General features: G+C 50.4%; 1 protein-coding gene across 1 annotated transcript; it reads right to left on the bottom strand.

Moving 5' to 3' along the window:
* Positions 1-5704: 5704 nt before the first annotated feature.
* COQ2 (coenzyme Q2, polyprenyltransferase) lies at positions 5705-25651 on the bottom strand. The gene is made up of 7 exons (XM_056111143.1): positions 25414-25651; positions 21223-21389; positions 18098-18219; positions 16583-16668; positions 11953-12086; positions 8546-8734; positions 5705-6351 (listed from the first exon to the last, which is right to left on the bottom strand). The coding sequence occupies exons 1-7, from the start codon at positions 25649-25651 to the stop codon at positions 6211-6213; spliced, it is 1077 nt and encodes a 358-aa protein (XP_055967118.1). The 3' UTR covers positions 5705-6210.
* Between the last annotated feature and the right edge of the window lie 2039 nt (positions 25652-27690).

Genomic DNA, 27690 nt, shown 5'->3' with positions numbered 1-27690 from the left:
CCTGCCCTGAGCAGTGCCCCGGCAGCTGAAGACCTCTGGAACCCGCCACAGCTATGCTTAAGACCACTCTCCATGTTCGGATGAGCCTCACTCATGAGGGAACTGGCAGGGGAACCCAGGTGTGTGGGACCCAGGGCTGAGATCTCCAAGCCTGCTCGGATCGGGACTGTGACTCCTCCACCCAGATCCCCCATCTTCCAGTAGCTAGGTGTTACACCCACCATGTGCCGCAGGTGCCGTGTTATCCCATCAACAGCCAAGAACCAGGGACTATAAAACCCAGCTCCCAAAAGCATGTGGCCGCATTTGTGGCCGCGCAACCTCTTACTGTCTAGTGCTCACTCTTGGAAAACCTGACAGGCTACCGAATGTATCCTGCCCACATGGTAGAGTCTGGCAAGCTCCCCCTGGTGTATTCAATATGCCAAAATCCAGTAAAAATGATGGGTCTCAGTCCCCTGACCCTGAAGGAGCCTCCGAAGTGGCACTTGCTAAAATCTTAGGGCTAGGACGAATGGAGATGTTACTGGTGCCTGCTCGAGGAAATCAATGAACAACAGAATGACAGAGATACAGTGATTCAGTAAATCCTAAACAATTTGCAATGTTGTGCTTATGGTGTCATATTGGGGAATTTAGTGACTGCTACTTTTTTTCCCCCCATTTTATTTTTTAAAATTTTTTCCTTAAATTTTTACTAGTAGAAACACCATGAGGTACAGTTGTAGACTTACAAATTTTTGTGCTTGGGTTTCAGTTATACAATGATTAAATACCCATCCCTCCACCAGTGCCCATTCTCCACCACCAATGATCCCAGTATCCCTCCCCCCCCCCATCCTACCCCACCTCTGTGGCAGGGGATTTCCCCTTGTTATCTCTCTCCTTTTGAGTGCTGTGGTTTGCAAAAGAGACATTGAGTGGCAATCATGTTCAGTCTATAATCTACTCTCATCACGCATCTCCCATCCTGAGAGGAACCTCCCAACACCCTTTATTTGGTGCTCCCTTCTCTATCTGAGCTGCCTTCTCCCCTAGCATGTGAGGCTGACCTCCAAGCCATGGAGTGAACCTCCTGGTACTTATCTCGGCTATTCTTGGGTGTTAGTCTCCCAGTCTTTCTATATCTATCCCTCTCTTTCTGACTCATTTCTCTTAGCATGATACTTTCCATGTAGTACCACTTGTATATGAATTTCATGACTTCATCTTTTCTAACAGCTGCATAGTACTCCATTGTGTAGATGTACCAAAGTTTCTTTAACCAGTCTGTCATCTGTTCTCGGGCACTCAGTTTTTTTTCCAGATTCTGGCTATTGTAAAGAGTGCTGCAATGAACAAACAAGTGCAGATGTAGTGACTCCTACTTTTCATTGAAAATCTGTTCTCGCAGATGAAAGCAGATTTTGAAGTTTTTTTTTGTTTTGCTTTGTTTCAGGGTCACACCCTGCGATCCTCAGGGTAACTCCTGGCTCTGCACTCAGGAATCATTCCTGGTGGTGCTTGGGGGACCCTATGAGATGCTGGGGATCAAACCCGAGTGAGCCGCGTGCAAGGAAGGGCCCTACCATCTGGACTATCTCTCCAGCCCCAGATTTTGAAGCTCTTGGTAAGGGTACCTGTTGAATCCCCCTGTGAGCAATCAAACCACAGCCAGACTCGGTAACTTGTCTGGGGTCGTCCACAGGAAGATATTCAGGCTGGTGGATCTGACCAGTTTCTCCAGGGCTTGAATTCTCTCAGCTATTTCCTCTGCTCCCAAGCAGGACTCTGGAATCTGGAGGGCAGCTAGTCATTCCACACTCTTGTAGGGTTGCTTTGAGTTTTTAAAAAAATTATAATTTTTACTTGTTACTAATATCTTCAACTATCCTCATTTCAATAACTTAATTCATGGTCGCCAATTCTTTTTTTTAAATGGTTTTAATTTAATTTTTTTATTAAATCACTGTGAGATAGAGCATTAAAAAACTGCTCATGATTGTGTTTCTGTCATACACTGTTCCAACACCCATCCCTCCACCAGTATAATTTTTCAGCACCAGTGTCCCCAGTTTCCCTCCCACCCCTTCAAGCCACCCCCACCCCAAACTGCCTCTATAGCATGCACCTTTCCTCTCTCTCTCCCTCTCTCCCTCTCTCTTTCTCCCTCTCTCCCTCTCTCTCTTTCTCTCTTACTCTCTCATTCTAGGCATCATGGTTTGCGATACAGATGCAGAAAGATTATCATGTGTACCCCTTGACCTGCTTTCAACACCCAGTTCTTGTCCAGAGTGATCATTTTCAACTGGTATTGTCATAACGGACCCTCCTCTCTCTTAATACCCTCCACCTCCCATACCATCCACTCACCATTGGCCAGTCCTCCTGGCCCGTTTTCCCCTGGCATTGGATATTAGTGTCATACTGTTTTTTTTATTATTCCACAAATAAATGCAGTCATTCTATATCTGTCCCTCCTGACTCATTCACGCGCGGGCTTACACTTTGGAGGGCAAAAGTCCACAGAGTAAAAATCAAGGCGTGAGCCTGGCGCCCTCTGGAGGCAGAGAGGAGAAGAGCCGCCGCTTTCTCCTGAGCGTCTCACTCTCGCCTCTTTCAACCTCAAACTGGATCACCGGGGGCCACACTCAGCTGTGCTCCGGGCTTTCTCACTCCTGGTGGGGCTTGGGGGGCATACCGGGTTCTAGAGATTAAACCCAAGTCAGCAGCATGCGAGGCAAGCCCCTTGTCTGCTTTACTGTATCTCCACCCAAACCTAGAGAGCTTACAGAACACCTAAAGCCTTTCTTTCTTTCTTTCTTTCTTTCTTTCTTTCTTTCTTTCTTTCTTTCTTTCTTTCTTTCTTTCTTTCCTTCCTTCCTTCCTTCCTTCCTTCCTTCCTTCCTTCCTTCCTTTCTTTCTTTCTTTCTTTCTTTCTTTCTTGTCAAAGAGTATCTCTCCCGCACAGCAAAGCCTGGCAAGCTACCCATGACGTATTCAATATGCCAAAAACAGTAACAACAAATCTCACAATTTGTTGTGAGACGTTACTGGTGCCCACTCGAGCAAATCGATGAACAACGGGAGGACAGTGCTACAGTGCTTTTTGGGTCACACCTGGCAATGCACAGGGGTTCCTCCTGGCTCTGCACTCAGGAATTACTCCTGACGGTGCCCAGGGGACCATAGGGGATGCTGGGAATCAAACCCAGGTCAGCCACATGCAAGGCAAATGCCCTACCTGCTGTGCTATCGCTCCAGCCTCCTAAAGCCTTTCTGAAACTCCTAAAAACAGGGCTGAGGGCCACACCAGGACAATGACGTCAAAAAAATCTCAGGGAGACGCATCACCCTTTATTTTTAAGTCCATTCTAGCGATTCCAATGTACAATTGTATTAGAAGTGATGTTGTAGGCCCTTTTAATTTCATCATACTTAACAAAACAAATCAAGTTCACCAGCCCCCTTCAAGATCCTTTTTTACTTTTTTTCTCTTTTTGAGTTTTTGGGTCACACCTGGAGATGCCCAGGGTTACGCCTGGCTCTGCACGGAGGAATCACTCCTGGCAGTGCTCAGGGGACCACGTAGTATGCTTGGGATTGAACCCAGGTCAGCTGTGAGCAAGACAAACGCCCTACGGGCTGTACAATCACTCCAGCCCTCAAGATCCTTTTCAATCCTATGTACAAAGGCTTCCCTCTCCATTCTAAAAAGTAACATATTTGTTGTTACAAGAATCACATAGGCTTTATTAACATATGGGACTCACACAGGTTTGATTAACATACCACTGTAGTAGACCCTGAAAGAACCAACGCATGGGCTTTAGGATTGGGATGGGAAGGAAGCTTTCTAGTCAGTCATATTTGCAAGGTGTCTTTTCTGCACCAGCACGAAGATTTTGTATTAATTTGCTAAGGCTGCCTTAGACCCAGGTTTCATCTCTGGCACTGCTGGCCATGCCCTAAAACCAAAAATAAATTTAAAAAAAACCACAAATTAATTCTCTCACAGCTCTGGAGGCCTTGGGTCTGACATCAGGATGTGCGCTGGCTGGATTTCTGCTGAGGCTGCAGATAAGACGTCTGTGAGATGAATGTAGAAATCATGCCCATCTCATTTTCCTTCTAGACGTAACTATTAGCAAGAAGTTTATAAGCTCTGAGTTGCTGACTTAAATATTTTTGTTTTGGGGCCACACGTGGCAGTGCCCAGGGCTCACTCCTGGCTCTGCACTCAGGGACCTGGGGGCTGCGGCTGGAATCCGGGTGGGCTGCATGCAAGGCTCACACATGCCCCAGCGCTGTTCTATCCCTTCAGCCCTGAATCAAACAAGCTGATCAAAAGTGGTCTGGTCCAGAGAAAATGTTTATTTGAAATGATTACACTATGGCTGGTATCCGGCGACACCCCCAAAGGGCCAATGGAATGAAAAATTTTCTGCATCAAGAAAACTGAAACAACTTGCATGGTCTGTTGGTTTGTGTGTACATCATGTGGCGTCCAGGGACACCTGTTCTGATGGATTAGTCCCTCCCTCACCCCGTGTCACGTGGACGGGATGACCACTTGAAAGACCTCACCAATTAGTTGCTTTCTGTGTTTGTAGAGGTGAGGACTGTGATACGTGAATGTTGGGGTAACCCAGTGAAGGTTGGGGTAATCCAAGTTGAGTTTGTGAGCCAAGCCTTTGGCAGACAACTGATGTCAGGCAGATAAGGAAGTGGTGTGGGTGATTTATCACTTTCTGTGGTCTGCCAGCGGGCAGCATTACAGGCAAGTTTCCCACACCCCCAGGGCCTCGCCCTGCCAGCAGCTATAGGACAGGGAGTTGGGGGACCTGGGTGCAGCACCCCCATGCAGGGAGAGACCAGCCCCAGGGGGCAGTGTGAGGTATGACCTGATTGACAAAGCGTTTGCAGTCTGCAAGAGGGCAAAGTTCACGGATTCCAGGAAAGGGATTTCCAGTAGCTTTTACTCCAGCCCCACCTTCGTCATAAACTTAGGAGAGATAATGTACCGTGTTGCTTCACACTTCCTCTTGCCAGTCTCCCGCTCACCGAAGCTCAGGGGCATGGGCCTGGCACTGAGGTTTCCCAGGACCGGGAACTCCGCCTCTAAGGCCGGGCACTCGGGCACATGGCGGCTGTGTCACTCACAAACCTAAGCTATTGGATGACTTCAGAGGCTATTCGTAATTTTTGTGTTTGCTTTTGGGTCACACTAGGTAGTGCTCAGGGCTTACTCCTGCCTCTGTGCTCAGGGATCACTCATGGTGGAGCTTAGGAACTGTGTGGGGTGGCAGAGATCGAGCCCGGGTCGGCCACGTGCAAGGCCCAGCTCACTGTACGATTGCTCTGACCTCAAAGGGCCAATCATTTACTTAATCTTGGGTTTGTTTTTTCTCCCCCATCTGCCTCTTTACACTACTTTTATGTTCTTTCAACCCAGGGGGAGGAAGAACAACTGGAATAATTCGGTTCAAGCCATCTTTTGACAGCAAGGGAGTCTGAAATTTTACCTAGATTTTCCTGTCTCCTAGTTATTACAAATGGCTGCAAAAGATTTATCAGCTCCAAGATTTGTTCCATATGAATGTTATTCACCATCTTAATCAAATAAAGGAAAACATTGTAATTCTCCACTGATTATCTTTCGAGATTAAGATTTTCAGTGCTTTAAAAGACCAGATCTCCCAAGTAAAAGTCATACACAGTAGAGTACAATATGCAAAACTTTTATTTGCTTATTTTAAGTTCTCCTAAAATATAAAAATAAAAACAGAAAACGCCATCATAAAGAATAAATTCCAACTTTCTTAGCAGTTTCCACTTTTCTCTAATGGAAGTCCAGTTCGCTACATTCATTTTGATGAGAGATACATACATCTATCATTTTCCAAGTGCTGAAATTCATACAGTTCCTGCAACTGTAAGTGACAATTACACTAAACAGAATGCATCAATTTAAATATTTAAGGCCATCTCAAAAGTCACGGTGAAGTTCCTGATCTCAGCAGCAGGGAATACTTTTCCTACAAATATCATAACTGAAATATGGGCAAATAGGCTCTAAATCTCTCTCATCTGATTCTCAATTTTTAACATATCATAAAATTGCATATTAAAATCTAATGATTTTAAGTTATCGAACTCTCAGGTACCAAGAGTGATCTATAATAAAGTCTGTTTAGGAATTCCTAGCAAAATTCCACTTGCTAATTTTCGTTACTTTTCTGTTTCATCTGTCTTCTTATCTTTCCACAAATTCCCAAGGACGATCCCTGAAAACAAGATTAATCCTACTGTTCGGTTGGAGGCAAACTTTCCCCAACAATCCTCGGGTCTGTGGATATCGAGAGTGTAAATCTGTAACAGAAGAACAGAACCCCGTGTTAGTCCTGAGTCCGTACTTGCACCACCCGATCCTTCATCCTCTCAGAATGCAGAGCCCACGGCGGACCGCCTCGCAGGAATGGGGCAGAGGAAGCTTTTAGTGTACCAGTGTCCTGGCATGGAAAAACCTCCCATTCCTCCAGGGTATGCTGGGAACTCCTTCCCGGGCATCTGAGAGGAAAGCCAACGTTCTTTGTATTTTTATTTCGAGAATTCCTCTTTACTACCCAAGAAGGACATTCCTTGGTCCTTCCAGCCGCTGGCTCCGACTAAAATTTCCAAGTTTCTACAGGACTACAGTTCAGATGAGTGTCTCGGAGATCATAAGTTATTAGGAAATATTAAAAAATGTAGCCAAGGTGACCCAGAGCGAGAGCACAGCACGTAGGAAGCAGGCCTCGCACGGCGCTGACCCAAGTTCAATCCCCAGCGTCCACTAAGCCCTTTCAGGAGTGATCCGGAGCACAGTGCCGGGAGTCAGCCATGAGCACCGCCAGGTGTGGCCTGAGAAAAGCATGTGACCAAGATATCTAACAAGGACACTGGCTACAACCACCTTCTGAACATCAGCAGGTGAAGGGCACCGAAAGTGTGTCTGAACAGCTGAAAAATGTGAAGCTTAATGAAAATAAACTCTGTGAAACCAAACTGAGGGAAACCAAATTGAGGCCAAGAAAACATGCAAAATCTCTTCTTCAAAGGGAGATAAAACCATCTTTCCTGAAGAGGAAGGTGATGTGCATTGCTGGTAAACAGGAACACCACAAGATGGAGCTGTTTATGGGCCAGAGCAACAGACGGCGGGGAGGGGGATGGCCTTCAACCCAGGCCACCCAGGTTTGATCCCTGGCATCTCATATGGTCCCCTGAGCACCGCCAGGAGTGATACCTAGGCACAGAGCCAGGAGTCAGCCACGAGCATCTCTGGGTATGGCCCCCAAACAAAAAACAAACCAAATAAATGGGGACTGTTTTTGACACTAACATTCAGACAAGTGCCAAGAGAATGCCCAGCCTTTAAAGCTGGAAGTCATTGAAGGATGGATGACGCATTCTTGGTGATGAGTAAGGGGAAAAGGCTCCTCTGGGAAGTGAAGAAGGGGCTAAGGGAGAGAAAAAGCCGCCTGTAAGTGCGGGAATGGGAGCCACGGAAGCTTTGAGTGCATCTGTGTCCCAGCGTGGAGAAACCTCCCATTCCTCCACAGACAGTTCTGGAGTGTCCTGAGGGGACATTCCCTGGCCTACGGCTTCAGGCCTCGGGGCATCAGAGGACAATGGCACCAGCCTCAGGACCCTTACGTGACCCATCAGGGCCCACCTGACACTCCCAGGAACCGACCTGTTTATTCCATCTCCAGCTTTTAAGAAATTCACTTCTAAGTCCCCTGAGTCTAAAGTAGTTGACTACGGCTGTGTGAGACGTTGGTTAAGGAAAACTGCTTTTCTTTGTCCGCTTGATGTTGTACACTAAAAGGCCCAATTCAAAAAAAAAAATCTAATGGAAACAAATTAGATTTAGGGCATTCATCTTAAGGAGTCAATAAGGCACAGGGGAGCTGGGCATGCGGGCGGTAGCGGGTGGGGGGAACTTCCCCGTTTCCCTGGCAGAAGGGCAGTGGGGGTGGGGGGCGAAACTCCTCCACTCCCTGTCTCCCTGGCAGAACCTCGAGGTGTTTCTGAATTTTAGTGAGTACACCACCTTCACCTAAATCCCTCATTTGAAAAATACAAATTTGTAATCTGTTTTCTTGGTTAATTTTTTTTTGGGGGGGGGGCGGGGGTAGGGGTATGCACACAACTGACTGTGCAGGGCATACTCCTGGTGGCTCAGTGCTCAGGGGCCACTCCCTCGAGGGGCTCAAGGGACCACCCAGGGTACTGGGGATTGAACCCAGGTCTGTGTCATGCAAGGCGAGACCCCTACCAAGTTCTACTTCTCACTCTCGGCCCCTCTTTTTTTGGAGTAATTCAACTGCGAGCGGTACCCTCGGACGTGGCTACAATATTTCCTGGCCTTGAATCGATTCAGGCGGGAAGAGCTGTGTGGAAGGTTGGAAGGTTGGGCTCAGAGCAGCCGCACCAAGCCCGTGGCCAGACCCAGGCCTGGGTGGACAGGATCTCCGAGCCGGGCCGAGGGGAGCAAGGCGGAATCTACCAAGGGTCCCACCTGGTGAGCCAGATGGGCACCGGCGGCCGCCAGAGCTGCGTAGTAAGGGGTGGTCTGGCCGCTGTTGACGCCCACCAGTCCCAGCGCCCCCAGCATGGCCGTGCTGAAGCCCCCCAGCCACAGCTTGGTGTGGTCCCGGAACAGCAGCGCCGTGGACTTGAGGCCGATCAATGCATCATCCCTCCTGTCCTGGGGGCAGACAAGAAACAGCGGTTACTGAGGCTTAGCCCTCACACGGCCCACCCACAGCCCTGGATGCACCGCTCAGGGGTCTGGGACCCCCGCGGCCATCCCCACACCCCCTCTTCAACCGACGCAGACGCACGGGCATCGCCGGATGAGCCTCCTGAGCTTGGCCAATGATTTTCTTTTTCTCTTTTTTTTTTTTTTTGCTTTTTGGGTCACACCTGGCGATGCCCAGGGGTTACGCCTGGCTCTGCACTTCCTGGCGGTGCTCAGGGACCATATGGGTTGCTGGGGATTGAACCCGGATTGGCCGCGTGCAAGGCAAACGCCCTACCCGCTGTGCTATCGCTCAGCCCTAGTGACTTTTTTTTTTTGTTTTGCCCCATGGTTCAAAAAATCTATTGCGGGGGCTGGAGCAATAGCACAGTAGGTAGGGCGTTTGCTTTGCATGTGGCCAACCCAGGTTCGATTCCCAGCATCCCATGTGGTCCCCTGAGCACCACACCACCAGGTGAAATTCTGAGTGCAGAGCCAGGATAACCCCTGTGCATTCCCGGGTGTGACCCAAAAAAGCAAAAAAAGAAAAAATAATAATAATAATCTATTGTGGGGCTGGAGTGGTTACAGCTGACTCTGCACTCAGGAATCACTCCTGGCGGTGCTTGGGGGACCACATGGGATGTTGGGGATTGAACTCGGGTGCAAGGCAAACACCCTACCCTCTGTACTATCACTCCAGCCCCTTAATGATTTATTTATTTTTTTATCACAACACACTGCTTTTCTTTTTAGGCAAAAAAGGGCTAGCCCTTTCATCGGCTTACTATAAAAATCCTTAAAAGCAGCAAATAAACCAAAGTTAAAAAAAAAAAAAAAGGCCAGGTAGAAGAGAGCTGCTGGTCCCATGTCTCTGCATGCCTAAGCCCAAGTTCCCCCAGGAATACATGCCCTATGAGCACTGACCCAGGAGTAGCCCGAGTACCATCAGGCAGGATCCAAATGTTCCCCAGAGAGAATCAAGGTGAAACAACATACACGTGGGGCTGGAGCGAAAGCAGAGTGGGTAGGGCGTTTGCCTTGCACGCGGATGACCCAGGTTCCATCCCCGGCATCCCATATGGTCCCTTGAGCACTGCCAGGAGAGATTCCTGAGTGCATGAGCCAGGAGTGAGCCCCAAATATTGCCAGGTGTGACTCAAAACCAAATTAAAAAAAAAATGGCCGCTCTCCACACGCTTGGGCAAGCATCACCCATGAGTAAATCTATTCCTTGACTGCGGCCACACAATACTTCAAACCACACACCCTACCCACACTCCAATATTACTGCATCACAACTGATAGTGTTCAAAGTAGGAGGCAACCAATCGGCAACCAATCTTAGAGGGAAATGTAAATTTTATATATATATATACATATATATATACATATATAAAGCACACAAGGCCCAACCATTAACAACATGTATAGTGATCTCTTAATGGCCTGTGGGTGAAATACAACAACCTCCACACTCTTTCCTCTAAGGATAATTTTTTGTGGCATTTTCAGCGGTTTTTCATAACAAACCATACAAAATACATTACTTTGGTTCTGCTTTGGGGCAGGATGGAAACATCTGAAATTTGGTGGTGGGAAGGTGTCATGGGGGTGGGATTGGTGTTTGAAAAGCGAATGTAATGAAATTTTGTGAGCTACTTTATAAAATAAAAAAATTAAACCAAACAAAAACGCGTCAAGATACACTACACACACCTGATATTCACCACAGTATTATTTGCCACAGCCAAGACCACCAAAGATATGGAACAGACTGGTAGTGGGCAGGCTGGGGGAGAGGGGGTCTGTGGATCAAGGTGCCAAGCGCAGAGACATCCCGCTACTGGGCAGGTTCTGAAACGGGATATATAGGATCATGACTAGAGCTGGTCATGCTGGAGCAGTCAGTCTCTCTCTCTCTCTCTCTCTCTCTCTCTCTCTCTCTCGTTTATGAGCTTCCTCCCGGCAGTGCTCAGGGCTTCCTCCTGGCTCTGTGTGCGGGAATCACTACTGGCAGTGTTCAGGGTTAACTCCTGACTCTGTGCTCGGGGCGGAATCCTGGCTCTGTGCTCAGTGATCACTCCTGGCAGTGCTCGGGGTTAACTCCTGACTCTGTGCTCAGGAACCACTCCTGGCTCTGTGCTCAGGGCGTACTCCTGGCTCTGTGCTCAGTGATCACTCCTGGCAGTGCTCGGGGTTAACTCCTGACTCTGTGCTCGGGAACCACTCCTGGCTCTGTGCTCAGGGCGTACTCCTGGCTCCGTGCTTGGAAACCACTCCTGGCTCTGTGCTCGGGGCGTAATCCTGGCTCTGTACTCGGGGAGCACTCCTGGCTCTGTGCTCAGGAAATCACTCCTGTCCTGTGCCAGACAAGTGCCCTAACCACTGTATGACCTCTCGGGACCCAGAATTCTCATCAGGGCTGATCTCCACTGGGGAGCTTGCCATGGGGGAACGAGGGGGGCAGAATGGCGGGACCCCAGGACATGATGGGGGGGGAAATGGACACAGGTGGAAGCTGCGGTGCTAGAACAATCTGGGCGAGAAACCCACCATTCACAGCCCTGCTGTTTGGGGCCGGAGAGACGCACGGTGGGGAGGGCAGGCGCCCTGCACACAACCGACCCAGGTTTGATCCTCGTGCACAGAGTAGTAGTTATTTTCTAAAACAAACAAAAAAGAGCCAGGAGGGAGCCCGGAGCACAGCTGGGTGTGGCCTCAATTCCAAACCAAACTGAACCCAGGATGGAGCCATAGCACAGCAGGGAGGGGTTTGCCTTGCACGCAGCCAAACCAGGTTCGTTTCCCAGCATCCCATATGGTCCCCTGAGCACTGCCAGGGGTAATTCCTGAGTGCTTGAGCCAGGAGTAACCCCTGTGCATCGCTGGGTGTGACCCAAAAAGCCCCCCCCACCCCCCCAAAAAAACCAAACCAAACTGAACCCAAACCAAAAAAGCCCCATTATTGCTGTAAATCACAGTGCCTAAATTAATAAAAACGTTATCAGAACCAGAGAAAGAAAATTTCTATCTCTTGGCGGCAAATGATCTAGTAACGCACTGTGACCATCAATCTGCAAGCCATACGCCAGAGTACGCTATTTCACACTTCAACCAAGTACCGTGGGAGATGCTGATTGTCTCGAAGGTGAAAAGCAAATGTCAAGATGCAGTGGCTTTACCTGGTGGGCATAGATGGTGTCGTATATCAGGGTCCACATGATTCCGGAGAAATATAGGGGCAGGCAGATGGAGGGGTCGCAGGAGCCCTTGACAGCCGACCAGCCGAGCAACGCCCCCCAGTTGAAGGTCAGCCCTACGGAGGCCACACAGAGAGGGGGACAGTGAGACAGAGCCCGGGGGGACAGGGTGGCCACACACATGCACGTCTGGGTCCATGCTCAGTTTCTTCCTTACATTCTCTCCACGCTTCATGGTAGTTATTTTCTAAACAAACAAAAAAGGGCTGGAGCGATAGTACAGCAGGTTGGGCATTTGCCTTGCACATGGCCAATCTGGGTTCGATTCCCAGCATCCCATAGGGTCCCCCGAGCACTGCCAGGAGTGATTTCTGAGTGCAGAGCCAGGAGTAACTCCTAAGCATCGCCAGGTGTGAGCTAAAAAGCAAAAATTAATTCATTTTAAAAAATAATAATCAGTCTGCACGCCAGGCTGTCTTCACCGGGGCCCCTTGGAGTCAGGCAGGTTGAGTTTCCCTCCCCGCCCTGGGCAGAGCCCAGGCAGCCAAAGACCTCTGGAACCAGCCACAGCCATGCTCTGGTCCACTCCTCACATGCTCGGACAAGCCTCACCCATAAAGGAACCGGCAGAGGAAGCCAGGTGTACAGGACCTGGGGCTGAGGTCTCCAAGTCTGATCCAATTGGGACTGGGCCTCCTCCACCCAGATCCCCCATTTTTCCGTAGCTAGGCAGTAACACCCACCAACTGCCCCCAGCACTGTGTAATCCCATCAACGGCCAAGATCCAGAGACTATAAAGCAAAGCTCCCGGAAGCATGCAGCCATATTCGCAGCCACGCGACCTCCTCTTGTCTAGTTCTCCCTCTCGGACAGCTGGGCAAGTTACCGAGAGTATCCCACCCACACAGCAGAGCCTGGCAAGCTCCCCGTGGCGTATTTGATAAACCAATAACAGTAACAATGATGGGTCTCATTCCCCTGTCCCTGAAAGAGCCTCCAATGTGGAGCCACTGGGAAGGACGAGTAAGGAGAGGCTGCTAAAATTTCAGGGCTAACCTTTTGGAAAACAGTATGGATGATTCTCAAAAAATTAGAAACTGAGCTCCCATTTGATCCAGCAATACCACGCCTAGGAATATATCCCAGAGAGGCAAAAAAGTATAGTCGAAGTGACATCTGCAATTGCCTGTTTATTGCAGCACTCTTTACAATAGCCAGAATCTGGAAAAAACCTGAGTGCCCGAGAATAGATGACTGGTTAAAGAAACTTTGGTACATCTACGCAATGGAGTACTATGTAGCTGTTAGAAAAGATGAAGTCATGAAATTTACATACAAGTGGTACTACATGGAAAGTGTCATGCTAAGCAAAATGAGTCAGAAAGAGAGGGATAGACATAGAAAGATTGCATTCATCTGGGGAACATAAAGTACAAAATAGGAAACTAACACCCAAGAATGGCCAAGATTAGTACCAGGAATTTTACTCCATGACTTGGAGGCCAACCACACATACTAGGGGAAAAGGGAGCTCAGATAAAGAGGGGAACACCAAATAAAGGTGTTGGGAGGATCCTCCCAGGATGGGAGAAGCATGCTGAAAGTAGACTATAGACCAAACATGATTGCCACTCAATGTTTCTTTTACAAACCATAACACCCAAAAGGAAAGAGAGAACAGAGGGGAATGCACTGCCACAGAGACAAGGTGGGATGAGGGGGATGGGGGATGGGAGGGATACTGGGATCCGTGGTGGTGGGAAGTGGGCACTGGTGGAGGGATGGTATTTGATCATTGTATAATTGAAACCCAAGCACAAAAATGTGTAAGTCTGCAACTGTACCTCATGATGTCTCACTATTAAAAATTAAAAATAAATAAATAAAATTTAAAAAAAAATTTCAGGGCTAGGACGAATGCAGACGTTACTGGTACCCGCTCAAGCAAAGTGATGAACGACAGGATGACAGTGATACAGCGCAAAAAATAAATAAATAAATAAATAAAGCAAACAAAAATAAGTGCAATGGTGGGCGGGGGGTTGGGGAGGCCATGGAACCAGGCTCAAAGCAATTAATAGTTAAAATAACACAAGCAAGAGGAAGAGTAACATCTTGCTGAGAGGAGAAAGGAGGTCTCGGGCAAGAGAGACAGGACAGCGGGAAGGGCATTTGCCACGCATGTGGTGGACCCAGGTTTGATCCCTGGCAGCCCCATATAGTCCCCTGAGTGCAGAGCCAGAAGCAAGCCCCTGAGCATTGCCGGGTATGGACCACAAACCAAAACCAAAAAGGCAGTTTTCATGGCCCTGTTTATCCTGTCCAGCCAGGTGCTGGGCAGGCAGGAGCCAGTGGCCGCCCCTGAGTCTATGCTTAGGCCTAAGTGAAAATTCCAGGCCCTTTCCTCGACCACCCTGCGTCCTCAAGAGGCACAGACACAAGAGTTCAGACAGAGGCACTTGGCGAGCCCAGCACAGTGCCAGGAGCGCCCCGGGGCCAAAGCACCACCCTGACACCACTGCCCCACCCCCCCAGCCCTGGGTGCAGCCCTGGGGGGCACTGGCACTGAAGAGATTCCTTCCTATCTGCTCATCCTCCCAAGGATTGAAAAGAAACATCCCCCGGCCTGGAGTCACAGTACAGCGGGCGTCTGATCCCCATATGGTTCCCCCCGAGCCCTGAGCACAGAGCCAGGAGTGATTTATTTATCTAGTTACTTATTTATTTATTTATTTGCTTTTTGGGTCACACCCAGCGATGTACAGGGCTTACTCCTGGCTCATGCACTCAGGAATTGCTCCTGGCGGTGCTCGGGGTGGGGGGACCCTATGGGATGCTGGGAATCGAACCCGGGTCAGCTGTGTGCAAGGCAAATGCCCCACCCGCTGTGCTATTGCTCCGGCCCCGCCAGAAGTGATTTACGCTCTGAACACTGCTAGGTGCTGGAGGGCTCACACTCGAGGGGTCCAGGACCAGGGAGACAGGGTGCTCGCCTTGCAGGGGACCCTGACTTCATCCCCAGCACCACACCGAGGTGTGCCCTGAACACGGGCACGTGCACGCGTGTGCGTGTGTGTGTGTGTGTGTGTGTGTGTGTGTGGCGGGGGGGGGGGGGAGAGTGGTGCCCCACTTCTGCTACGCAGCTTATCTCTACAGAGAATCCCTCCTGCTCGTTGCTCTCCTCCCCTGCGGTCAGGGACCCTCTCGGTGCCCCCTCAGCCTGCAGCCCTCTCTCTCCAGTGCTCTGGGCAATTCCTGGGGTAAGGCAGTGGGACAGGGTTCAAGAAATACTTCTTAGCTTCTTCTGCCCAACGATCCCGAGGCCAGAGCCAGAGTCACTGTCACTGACCTCCCGTTGTTCATCGATTTGCTCGAGCGGGCCCAGTAACGTCTCCATTGGAGACCTTGTTGTTACTGTGTTTGGCATATCGAATACGTCATGGGGAGCTTGCCAGGCTCTGCCGTGCAGGCGAGATACTCTCGGTAGCTTGCCGGGCTCTCCGAGAGGGGCAGAAGAATCGAACTCGGGTTGGCCATGTTGGCCGCTTGCAAGGCAAACCCCCTACCCGCTGTACTATCGCTCCAGTCCTGAGGCCAGAGTATGTTTTATTTCATCCCCTCCAATATGGGCAATCAAACCCAGAATCTCAGACAAGGCCATTGCTCTCTTCCCTCCCCCAGATCCCCACTCCTTTGGGCCACACCCAACAGTGCTCGGGGCTCACTCCCGGCTCAGGGGCCACTCCAGTGGGCTTGGAGCACCATAAGGGGTGTTGGAGATTGAACCTGGGTTGCTTGTGGGTTGTGTGCAAAAGCGCCCTGCCCATTGATTGTACTAACTCTACAGCCTCTTTCTACTTTCTTGTATTAAATGACAAAAAAGAAACGAACACTGAAGGAGGGAACTTGCGAAAAAGGTCAATATTCTACTGATACTTCCCCACAAGTTAAGCCCACATCAGTTCCTTGGGCCGGAGCGATATAGCACAGCAGGTAGGGCGTTTGCCTTGCACGTGGCTAACAGGGCCAACCCGAGTTCGATTCCTGCGTCCCTCTCGGAGAGCCCGGCAAGCTACCAAGAGTATCTCGCCCACGTGGCAAAGCCTGGCCAGCTCCCCGTGACGTAGTCGATATGCCAAACACAGTAACAAGTCTCACAATGTTACTAGGCCCGCTCTAGCAAATCGGTGAACAACGGGAGGAAAGTGACAGTGACATTTACCAGAAAATAAAAAAAAGGTTCAAACAACTAGCAGAGTTCTAAGAGTACTGGAAATTACTCTGGGAACTGGAAAGTCCAGGAGTGGGTATTTCCGCAATTCATTCTAAGGCACCGGGCACCAGGTGCCTACAGCTCTCCCAGTGAGATCCTGTGGGAGGCCCCGCAGGCAGCCGTGGGGTGAGGGCACTCCCTCTCCTCCTGGGATCACACTCTCTGGTCCCTTGAGCCAGCCGTCCCCGTCTCCAAGCTAAGAACAATCTATTCTTGGTTCGGAGAATGTCACAGAGATGGCATTTGCTCTCAGCCGCCCGTTACGCAGACGGGAAAGTCCAGTCTATGGAGAAGGAAGGAAGGAAGGAAGGACGCGGCTGTGGCCATTTCAAACTCACCCAAGGCGAGCTGGGGCCAGTAGGTGACCCTTTTCATCAGAGGGTAGGTGACAACGAGAAGCAGAGATGCTGCTCCCAGCACGATGCTGAAATCCAGAAAAAAAAAGAAAAAATTAAAAAGGGTAAAACCACCCATTCTTAGAGATCACCAAGTAAGGTAATAACTCACAGAAAACAATTCTTAAATCGTAAACTGTGTACTTGTTAAGATAAAATCCTCATCCTAAAAATATCTTAAATGTTCTAAAACAACTAAAATAGTAATAGCCAATGCATGCAGCACACCCACGTATACCGGCAATGTCGTAAGTGTTTGACGTATAATTCATAATCTTTACCACAATCTGAAGCGCAGAGAGTTTTAGCATGTGTGTGTGTGTGTGTGTGTGTGTGTGTGTGTGTGTGTGTGTGTATTTTTTTGCTTTTTGGGCCACACTCAGCAATGCTCAGGGGTTACTCCTGGCTCTGCACTCAGGAATCACTCATGGAGGGGCTCGGGGACTGTAGGATAACACAACCTTCGGCGTGCTAAGATTTTACAGGGGACCATATGGGATGCGGGGAATTGAGCTTGGGTCAGACACGTGCAAGGCAAATGCCTTCACCATTCTACTATCAATCCAGCCCAGCATCTGTATTTTTTTGTGGGGGTCCACACTTGGTGATGTTCAGGGGTGACTCCTGGCTCTGCACTCCTGGCGGTGCTTGGGGGACCAGTATGGGATCAAACCCCGGGTCAGCTGCATGCAAGGCAAACGCCCTCCCCACTGCACTATTACTTTGGCCCAATGTCTTTCTTTTTTGCAGGTGAGGACACCGACACCCAAGCAGATGAGGCAGATGGCCAACCGTCACACAGCTGGTGGCACTGCTCAGACACCCCCAGGGCGCCTGCCTCCCTTCCCGAGGTGCCTTCCCAGTCTGAGGCCACCCATGCACTGCCCTTGGTGCATGTGGGCATGAGGGGGGCGGAGGGCGGCCAGGCTGACTCCAGCTGCCGCTGTGAGTGCAGGAACCCCTGATCCCCTCCACTTCGTCTCACTGCTCCTCAATGAAGCACTGTCGCCTCTTGCCTCTCTCTGAGGGGACACCTGCAGTGCTCAGCAGTGACTCCCAGCTGTAAGCTCGGAGACCTCGAGTTGGCAAGGGTGAGCCAGGGCCCCATATGCCAGCACACGCTCCGGCCTGCTCTGTCTCCGCCCAGCAGACACTCTGTCACCAACGCGCCTCTTCTCGCGAAACGAACATCCTCACTTCTCCTTCGGCTTCCTCAACAGTCACACACGTGCACCACAAACCCTGGGACAGTGCCCCACCTGGGGATGCATCCTTCAAAGTGAAGGAACGGGCTGAGGCCGGAGCTCTGCAGGCCGGGAGCGGTACCAGGGTGCACTGTGAACCAGCTGCCTTATACTTGGTGACCTACACGCACAGACGACATGGTAGTCGGGACGTGGCTCTGTGAGAGGCGGCTAACGGCACTGCCACCCAGTGACAAAAGCACGTCTCCTGTACCTGTAGTAGTTCAGACACAGAAGAACACCCAAGGCCAAGGTGAGCTGTCCCCCGAGGAAGACGAAGGACTGAAGAGTGGAAATGTCTCCGGCAGCCAGAGGACGGCTTGCTGTTCTGGTGACCTGCACAAAAACACAGAAAGAAAAGGACATCTTATCCTCAGTCAACAGAACAATGGCCCAGTGACTGATCTAATAGTTTCATCAAGAGACTGCCACTGTGAGCCACTCATGCAAAACACACACATGCGCACGCACTCACACACAGGTAAGAGGGATATCAAAATGTAAAGTAATGCCAAGAAATGAATTACCTTGAGAAAGAACTAGAAAACACCGCGCGCGCGCCCCCAGTCCCCCCACACACAATAGGGATAACAAAATGTGAAATCATGCCAAGAAATAAAACACCCTGGAAAAGATCTAGAAATCCCCATAGCTCATTTCTTATCTCCAAACAAAATAAATCAGCTTCCTTATCTATTTGCTACCGAGATAAGCAAAAGGTCCAATTTCCATAGAGAAAGAGGGAAACAGTGAGAATTCTGCAGGGGATGTTCAGTTAAGAAAACAACGCTATCAGATCAGATGTGAAGACAGACAGGTGGAATCCCTGGGTTTCTTACACGAGTGTGTGTGTGTGTGTGTGTGTGTGTGTGTGTGTTCAGTTAAGAAAACAACGCTATCAGATCAGATGTGAAGACAGACAGGTGGAATCCCTCGGTTTCTTACACGGGTGTGTGTGTGTGTGTGTGTGTGTGTGTGTGTGTGTGTGTGTTCAGTTAAGAAAACAACGCTATCAGATCAGATGTGAAGACGGACAGGTGGAATCCCTGGGTTTCTTACACGAGTGTGTGTGTGTGTGTGTGTGTGTGTGTGTGTGTGTGTGTGTGTGAGATTCTGTCATCCGCTTAGGAACAGATGGAGCTGTCACCTTGCTGAGCCGCATCCCACTTCTGCAGAGAACTCATGCACAACCCACGGGCAGCTGCGGGGCTCTCGGTCAGCCCAGCCTGCCGGATCTCAGAGCCACTGATGCGGCCCCCACAAATGTGCAATCATAAACATGACACGGACCCGGGGACACAGAATCGCCTGCATCTTCCATGAGAAATCATGAGGTATGATTATTGCAAACTAACGCCCCCCCCCCACTCACACATTTCAACATTGCTAGAACTTAGGAACCCGGGATCCGGTATCGAGGGGCCCGATAACCGAACCCAAATCCAACATTTGCTGGCTGTGTGAATTTTTGCAAATTACTTAATCCTTTTCCTGGAACTCAAGTTACTTCCTGTGAGACAATAAAAAGCTCTCACAATGAGCATTTTCTGAGATATAAAGGCAGCAATTAAGATTATCTGTAATTATGTTGTTTGGAGGCCACATTCGTGTTCTGGGGTTACTCCTGGCTCTGCACTCAGAAATTACTCCTGGTGGTACTCGGGGGACCATATGGGATGCTGGGGATCGAACCCCAGTTGGCTGTGTGCAAGGCAAACAATTTACCCACTGTACTATCACTCTGGCCCCTTGTTTTCTATTATTAACATATTTCGTATGATTTTTTTTTCAACTGAAAATAAGCAAACAATGCTGGGGGCTAAATCAAGCCAACTGCCCGAACAGTCATCTAAAAAAGGCGACTGAACATAAATTCATAAATTGTGAGACATAAAAAGAAAATAAATTTCTTTTATTTTAGTGTCCATAAAAGAGGGCTGAGTTTCCCTCTCCGCCCTGAGCAGAGCCCTGGCAGCTGAAGACCTCTGGGACCCAGCCACAGCCATGCTGAGACCCCTCTCCACATGCTAGGATGAGCCTCCCGCATGAAGAAACCAGAAAAGGAACCCAGGTGTGCGGGACCCGGGGCATAGATCTCCCAGCCTGCTCGGATTGGGACTGGGCCTCCTCCACCCAGATCCCCCATCTTCCAATATGTAGGTGTTACACCCACCAACTGCCCCTGGTGCCGTGTAATCCCATCAATGGCCTAGACCCAGAGACTATAAAACCCAGCTCCTGGACATCTTCTTATCTAGTTCTTACTCTGGAGAACCTGGCCGGCTACCAAATGTATCCTGCCCACACGGCAGAGTTTGGAAAATTCCCCGTGGCGTATTCAATATGCCAAAAACCAGTAACAATGATGGGTCTCATTCTCCTGACCCTGAAAAGAGCCTCGAATGTGGCACTTTCTAAAATCTCAGGGCTAGGACGAAGGAGACGTTACTGGTGCCTGCTCGAGGAAATCAATGAACACCAGGATGACAGTGACAGTGACAGTGATGACCTTCAGCAGACTATGAGGAGGCTGGACTCTTCCCCATGAAGTTCCTCAAACCCTGGACCTCTCCCTTAATCTGATTAAAATGTAATCCAGCCCAGAGAAGACTCTAGAACTTTCTGATCAAGACAACCCAAGAATAGCCTATAAAAGCCACCTTGAACAGGGGCTGGAGAGATAGCACAGCGGGTAGGGCGTTTGCCTTGCACACAGCCGCCGACCCAGGTTCAATTCCCAGCATCCCATATGGTCCCCTGAGCATGGCCGGGGGTGACTCCTGAGGGCAGAGCCAGGAGTAACCCCTGTGCATCGCCAGGTGTGACCCAAAAAGCAAAAAAAAAAAAAAAAAAAAGCCTCGGACACACATATGCTGCCCAAGCCCGTGTGCTGCTTGTGCCTGTGTGGCCAAGCCCATGTGATACCTGAGCACATGTGTCGCCCGCATATCCCCTCTTGAGACGTGTACTTTCATGCTTTCGTGTCTAAGATGTGTCTAGGGGCTCTCTCCCTCCTTGGAGAAGCACGCGTTCTCTTTTGAGCATGTTTCTCTTTATCTCTGTCTGGCTGTCTCTCTCTCTCTCTACCTCCACACCTTCACACACCCTCCAAATAAAATCTATTTACTTCACTGCTTGTCTACTCCTGAAATTCCTTTCTTGCAAGCGCAAACGAGACAGGAACCCAGTAACTCTGGGTCCCGGATGTCAGAGGGGGACGGGGAGAAAGTGACCGTCTTCTCCTCCCCATTCCACATGAGCCACCTCTTGTGGGGCCCACCGACCTCAGTTTGCAACACATCAGGGGCGGCTCCCGCTTCCCGCCCCGGCCGCGGCTACCTTCCTGTCGTAGTCCCGGTCCCACATGTCGTTGATGGTGCAGCCGGCTCCACGCATCAGAACGGCTCCAGTGCCAAAGAGGGCCAGCATGTGCCCGTCGGGCAGGCAGCCCGGCTCCGCGGCCAGGGCAATGCTCCAGGTACACGGCAGGTACAGCAGCCAGGTTCCTAGGCGAAACAAGACGGGGACAAAACGCAGGTGTTGTCTCCCTTTGCTTACACGCCACGCCCGCAACTGACGTCACGGCTGGGAAAACAAAATGAAAAATGGCAAGTCATGCTGAGGACTCGTCCTGCTAACGGGGGCAGCACCTAGAAGAAATGACATCAGTGGTCAAATAGGGAAAAAAATGTGTAACAAGAGAGGGGGCTGGAGCAATAGCATAGCTGGCTGGGCATTGGCCTTGCACACGGCTGTCCTGGGTTCGATCCCCAGCATCCCTTACAGTCCTCTGAGCACTGCCAGAAGTAACCTCTGAGCACTGGCAGGTGTGGTCCAAAAACAACAACAAAAATTGAAATTTTTGTTGAAATTAAAAAAGGGGGCTGGTCACAGTCATAACACCAGACACACAGAAACCAATCTCATCATTATCTGGCTCTTTGCAGAAATGCAAAATCGTGGCCACGTGACATTATATGATTCTTATAACCAGCTACAGAAAACAAAATATTTCACAATGCCTTTTCAGCAATTCTGATTGGGGAGAAATTCTAAACAATAATGGTGCATCTTTTGTCGAAATAATGAATGTAATCAATGCAGAGAAGAGTTAAGTAGAAATCATCTGCCTCACAGGCATTGGGAGGGGTTTGAGGGGGGGTATACTGGGGTTCTTGGTGGTGAAAAATGAGTACTGGTGAAGGGAAAGGTGTTGGATCATTGTACGACCGAGACTTAAACCTGAGAGCTTAGTAACTTTTCCCAGAGTGATTCAATAAATAAATATAATAAGAAAAAAAAATAAATAAAATTTTAAAAAAGGGGGCTGGAGCAATAATACAGCGGGGGAGGGTGTTTGCCTTGCACACGGCCAACCTGGGTCAATCCCCGGCATCCCATACGGTCCTCCAAGCACTGCTAGATGTAATTCTTGAGCGCAGAGCCTGGAGTCACCCCTGAGCATCACTGGGTGTGACACCCCAAAAAACACCTTAAAAAGAGAGGACACGATAGTTCACGGAGAAAAGGAGTACAAATAGCTTCCATACAAATGAAAGAATATACTTGATTTTGAAAAATACACAATGAGGGCTAGAGAGCACAGCGGGTAGGGCATTTGCCTTGCATGCGGTCGACCGGGGTTGGATTCCCAGCATCCCATATGGTCCCCTGAGCAACGCCAGGGGTCATTTCTGAGTGCAGAGCCAGGAGTAACCTCTGTGCATCGCTGGGTTGACCCCCTCCCCCAAAAATACACACTGAAATCACACCAAGATAATGCTTTTCAGTCTTCTGATCAGTAAAATTCAAAGCTAGGTGACAGACATACTAGGAGACAAGCTCTCTGACCTGACAGCTCAGCTGAAGTGGAGAGTGGAAATTGTGCTGACTGTATGTCTATGTCCACATATACGCACACATATGAAACAAAGATCCATTCTGCCTGTCAGCATACTCAAACACCGTCTCCGGAAGGGAGCCTTTGAAGCTGGGGCTGGACAGAGAGTGGGCAGGCAGCTGACCACATCTGGGCCCCTGGTCCCACCTCGAGGGATTCCTGAGCACAGAACCCAAGGCAAGGGCTGAGGACCCCCAGGTGTGACCCCCAAACCAAACAGAAACAGGAAAACTGTTTCTTCTGAGGAGAGCAACGAGGTGGCTGAGAAATGGGGTGAGAGACGTGCTCTCAATTTATATCTTTGTACTTCCCAAATCTTTATCCTATAAATGTACGTGAGGCTCTTTGGGTCTACAGTTTATTTAAGTGATATGCTGATTAACAAAAACAACGAAACCACTGGACATGGAATGAAAAGAGCTTCTAGGGCCTGTTTCATTAGAGGGCATTTCCCGTAAAAGCCATGGTGACTTACTCTATTCATCTTGAGTTGGGAGCCCCACTCTGTGATGCTCACAGCTGACTCCCGGCTCTGGGCTCAGGGCTGACTCCCAGCGCTGTGCTCAGAGCTCACTCCTGGCAGTGTCGGAGGGAAACACCGGGGGCTGGCCACAAGAAAGACACAACCAGCACAGCATTCTCTGCCCCTCTCCCTGGCCATAAACGTGTGACAGCTCCAGTGGTCACATACAGGAGTGTGGAAGGTGCCCAGCAGAGAGGGGACTTCCTGGACGGGAAAGTCAGAGTTCCCTGTTCTATCCCCCTGATGCCCTGCGCTCGCCCACTAGCCTACAGACCCGGTGGCACATCCTCACTGATCTACTCCTGGGTCTTCGGGAGGAAAAAATATTTGCAAAAATCTGGATCTTTTCTCTTTTGCAAAAATGATCTTTTCTTTGATAGTCAATCAGTTCTAGAAACGATTTTTGGGGGATGGGGAACACGCTCCTCCATGCTCAGGGCTTACTCCTGGCTCTGGACTCAGGGATCATTCCTGATGGTGCTCCAGGGGCCATCTGGGATGTGAGGAACTGCACCTGACCGCCTGAATCGGCCGCATGCCCGGAAAATGCCCAGCCCGCCCTACTAGAGCTCTGGGGCCAGTTCTAGAAATTTCCTGCAGTCATGTAGCTGGTCTCGATCAGCCGTACAGATAGCAGCAACAGTAGTAGTCACCCCCCCACCCCACCCCATTGGCCCCCCACTTCATGTGGAGCCCACGTTTTCCCCATACATTCAAGAGTCTGTCTTCCCACCGGGGTGGAGATTCTTGGAAACCAGGGAATTGCTATTGCTCCCTCTAGCCCTACGAATCAATGTTTTAGGAATTTCCACGCTCAGTCTCAGTAGCACTGTCCTCCCGTTGTTCATCGATTTGCTCGAGCGGGCCCAGTAACGTCTCCATTGTGAGATTTGTTGTTACTGTGTTTGGCATATCGAATATGTCACAATAATTTCAGAAATATATGGACTCATACATATCCCAGATACGTGGCACTTCCACTTTACTGGAGAAATGAGCCAATGTGCGTGTGTGTGTGTGTGTGTGCGCGTGTGTGTGTGTGTGTTGGGACAGGTGCAATGAAAGGGGTGTGTGCGTGTGTGCATGCTTAAGAGCTTAGACTTGGGACAGGTGCAATGAGAGGTTGTGTGTGTGTTCAGACAGGTGTAATGTGTGTGTGTGATCAGTAAAGAAAGTTGTGTGTGTGTGCAATGAGAGGGAGGTGTGTGCGTGTGTGTGACAGGTGCAATGAGAGGCAGTGTGTCCGGACAGGTGTGATGAAAGGGGTGTGTGCGCGAGTGTGCCTGCTTAAGAGCTTAGACTTCGAACAGGTGCAATAAGAGGTTGTGTGTGTATTCAGACAGATGTAGTGTGTGTGTGTGTGTGTGTGTGTGATCAGTAAAGAAAGGTTTGTGTTTGTGTGTGTGTGTGACCGGTGCAATGAGTGGAGTGTGTGTGTGCATGTGTGTGACAGGTGCAATGAGAGGCTGTGTGTGTGTTCAGACAGGTGTAGTGTGTGTGTGTGTGATCAGTAAAGAAAGGTGTGTGTGTGTGTGTGTGTGTGACCGGTGCAATGAGAGAGGTGTGTGTGTGTGTGCATGTGTGTGACAGGTGCAATAAGAGACTGTGTGTGTGTTCAGACAGGTGTAGTGTGTGTGATCAGTAAAGAAAGGTGTGTGTGTGTGTGTGTGTGTGTGTGTGTGTGTGACCGGTGCAATGAGAGGCTGTGTGTTTGGACACGTATGATGAAAGGTGTGTGTGTGTATGTGTGTGTGTGTGTGTGTGTGTGTGTGTGCGCATGCTTAAGAGCTTAGACTTCGGACAGGTGCAATGAGAGGTTGTGTGTGTTCAGACAGGTGTAGTGTGTGTGTGTGATCAGTAAAGAAAGGTGTGTGTGTGTGTGTGTGTGCGCGAGCGCGCATGCTTAAGAGCTTAGACTTCGGACAGGTGCAATGAGAGGTTGTGTGTGTTCAGACAGGTGTAGTGTGTGTGATCAATAAAGAAAGGTGTGTGTGTGTGTGTGTGTGTGTGTGATACAGGTGCAATGAGAGACGCGTGTGCGTGTCAGGTGCAACGAGAGGGGCGTCCCGCCGCGCTTGCCCGCGTCCCCCGCGCGCCGGCCACTCACCGATGGGCTTGTCCAGCCGCATGAGGCGCAGGTAGGGCTGCAGCGGGCGCGGCGCCGCCTCCACCACGGCCGCGGCCGACAGGCTCAGCGGCCGCCCGCGCGCCCCCGGCCCGGCCCCGGCCCGGCCGTCCCCCGCCCCGCGCGCCGCGACCACCGCGCGGCCCCAGCAGCGGGGCGGCCCGACGGCCCCCGCCGCCCGCAGGCTCCGCGCGAGCCCCGCGCCCGCCGCGCCCAGCATGGCTCCGCGGGCGTGACGTCACGGCGCGGGGCTGCGCGCTGACGTCACGGAGGCCCGCGCCTGCGCAGTCGCGCCCGCGGCCCGGCCGTCCGCTGCGGCTCGAACCTTTGGGAGAGGCCGGTGTCCACTTACACGCGAGGCCACGGAAACCGGCCCGGACAGCTCTTTGCAGCCAAGGATTCTTGTCGGGCCTGTTTGGGAGCGCCTGGACCCAGGGGCCCGCATGCGGAGCGTGTGCTCCAGCCCCCTGAGCCCGCGCATCTTTTTTTTTTTTTTGCTTTTTGGGGTCACACCTGGCGATGCACAGGGGTTGCTCCTGGTTTTGCACTCAGGAATTACTCCTGGCGGTGCTTGGCGGTGCTCGGGGGACCATACGGGATTCTGGGAATCGAACTCAGGTTGGCCGCGTGCAAGGCAAACGTCCTATCCGCTGTGCTATCGCTCCAGCTCAGCCCGCGGCTCTTTAAGCTAAACCGGTACCGCGCAGCCGAACCTGTGACTGAGGGGGAGCTGCAGCGATAATCCAGCGGGTGGGGTGCCTGCGAGCACCTGCCGGGCGGGGGGCTCCACCCCTGGCATCCCGCACAGTTGCCGGAGCGCAGCCCGGAGGGATCAGGAGAAAACCCTGCACGGCTGGGTGTGGTCCAGAAACCATTAGAACAAAAAAAATAGCAGGGTCCAGAGCGAGGGTTCAGCGGGGAAGGAAGGGCACTGACCTTGCACACGGCCGAGCCAGTTGCAATGCGGTAGGCAGATAGGGAAGGGCGTCCGGGTAATGTACTTTGGGGAAATAGTAATAAAAACTTGGGGCTGGAGCAGTAGCACAGGGGGTAGGGGCATTTGCCTTGCACTTGGCCGACCCAGGTTCCCAACATCCCATATGGTTCCCTGAGCACCGCCAGGAGTAATTCCTGAGTGCAGAGCCAGGAGTAACCCCTGAGCATTCTAGGTGTGACCCAAAAAGAAAAAAAAAATTGTAATAAAAACTTAAGCAAGGGACTGGAATGATAGCACAGCGGATAGGGCGTTTGCCTTGCACGCAGGCGACCCCGGCTCGATTCCCAACATCCCATATGGTCCCCCAAGCACTGCCAGGAGTGATTCCTGAGTGTATGAACCAGGAGTAACGCCTGTGCGTCGCCTGGTGTGACCCCAAAACAAAAACTTAACAAACAAAAACTGAAGTGAATTTCCTAACCTGGAAGTAACCCAAAGGCATGAAGACCACACCCCTTGGACAAACAAAACCTGAGCTCTTTAGAGACTGCAATCCCAGGCACCACCCAGATGCAGAAATCCAAGGTTCAACCAGGGAAGGGTGGGCCCAACAGAAGGGGAGAAGCTAGGGAGAGCCTGGGAGACTCTGAAGAGCGGGTACACAGTGCAAGGCTGTCCCGTGTCACGCCCAGATGAACTCATTTGGCGGGGGAGGGACACCCGCTGTGCTCAGGGCTCATTCCCTGCTTTGCACCTTGGTGGGGCTTGGGGACAGTATGAGGTGCCTGAGAATGAACCCAGACTGGTTGGGTGTAAGGAGATCTGGTATAAATTAAACAAAACTAACATATACACATATATACATATATATACATATGTATATATACACACACACACACACACACACACACATGAGTCACTGTTCTCCCATTGTTCATCGATTTGCTTGAGCGGGTACCAGTAACATCTCACAACAAATTGTGAGACATGTTGTTACTATTTTTTGCATATTGAATACATCTCGGTAGCTTGCCAGGCTCTCCGAGAGGGGTGGAGGAGTCAAACCTGGGTCTTCCGCGTGCAAGGCAAACACCCTACCCACTGTGATATATATATATATAAATGTGTATATAAAATTTTATATAAAATATAAAATTTGGTATAATTAAGCAAAACAAACAAATCTACCCTGCCCACTGAATTATCACTCCCTCACCCCCTGCCTATTAACTCTTATGTGTACAAAACTGCAGGAAAAAGCCCATTTGGGAGAACTGTATAAAAGTCCCTCTCAAAAGCTGCTGGGGGTGCTTGTCTAGCCC

The sequence above is a fragment of the Sorex fumeus genome, unplaced genomic scaffold (assembly GCF_029834395.1).
Source record: "Sorex fumeus unplaced genomic scaffold, SorFum_2.1 ptg000013l, whole genome shotgun sequence".
Classification (NCBI taxonomy): Eukaryota; Metazoa; Chordata; class Mammalia; order Eulipotyphla; family Soricidae; genus Sorex; species Sorex fumeus.
Note: the sequence above shows the minus strand (reverse complement) of the source record. Positions and strands in the feature narration are given on the sequence as shown.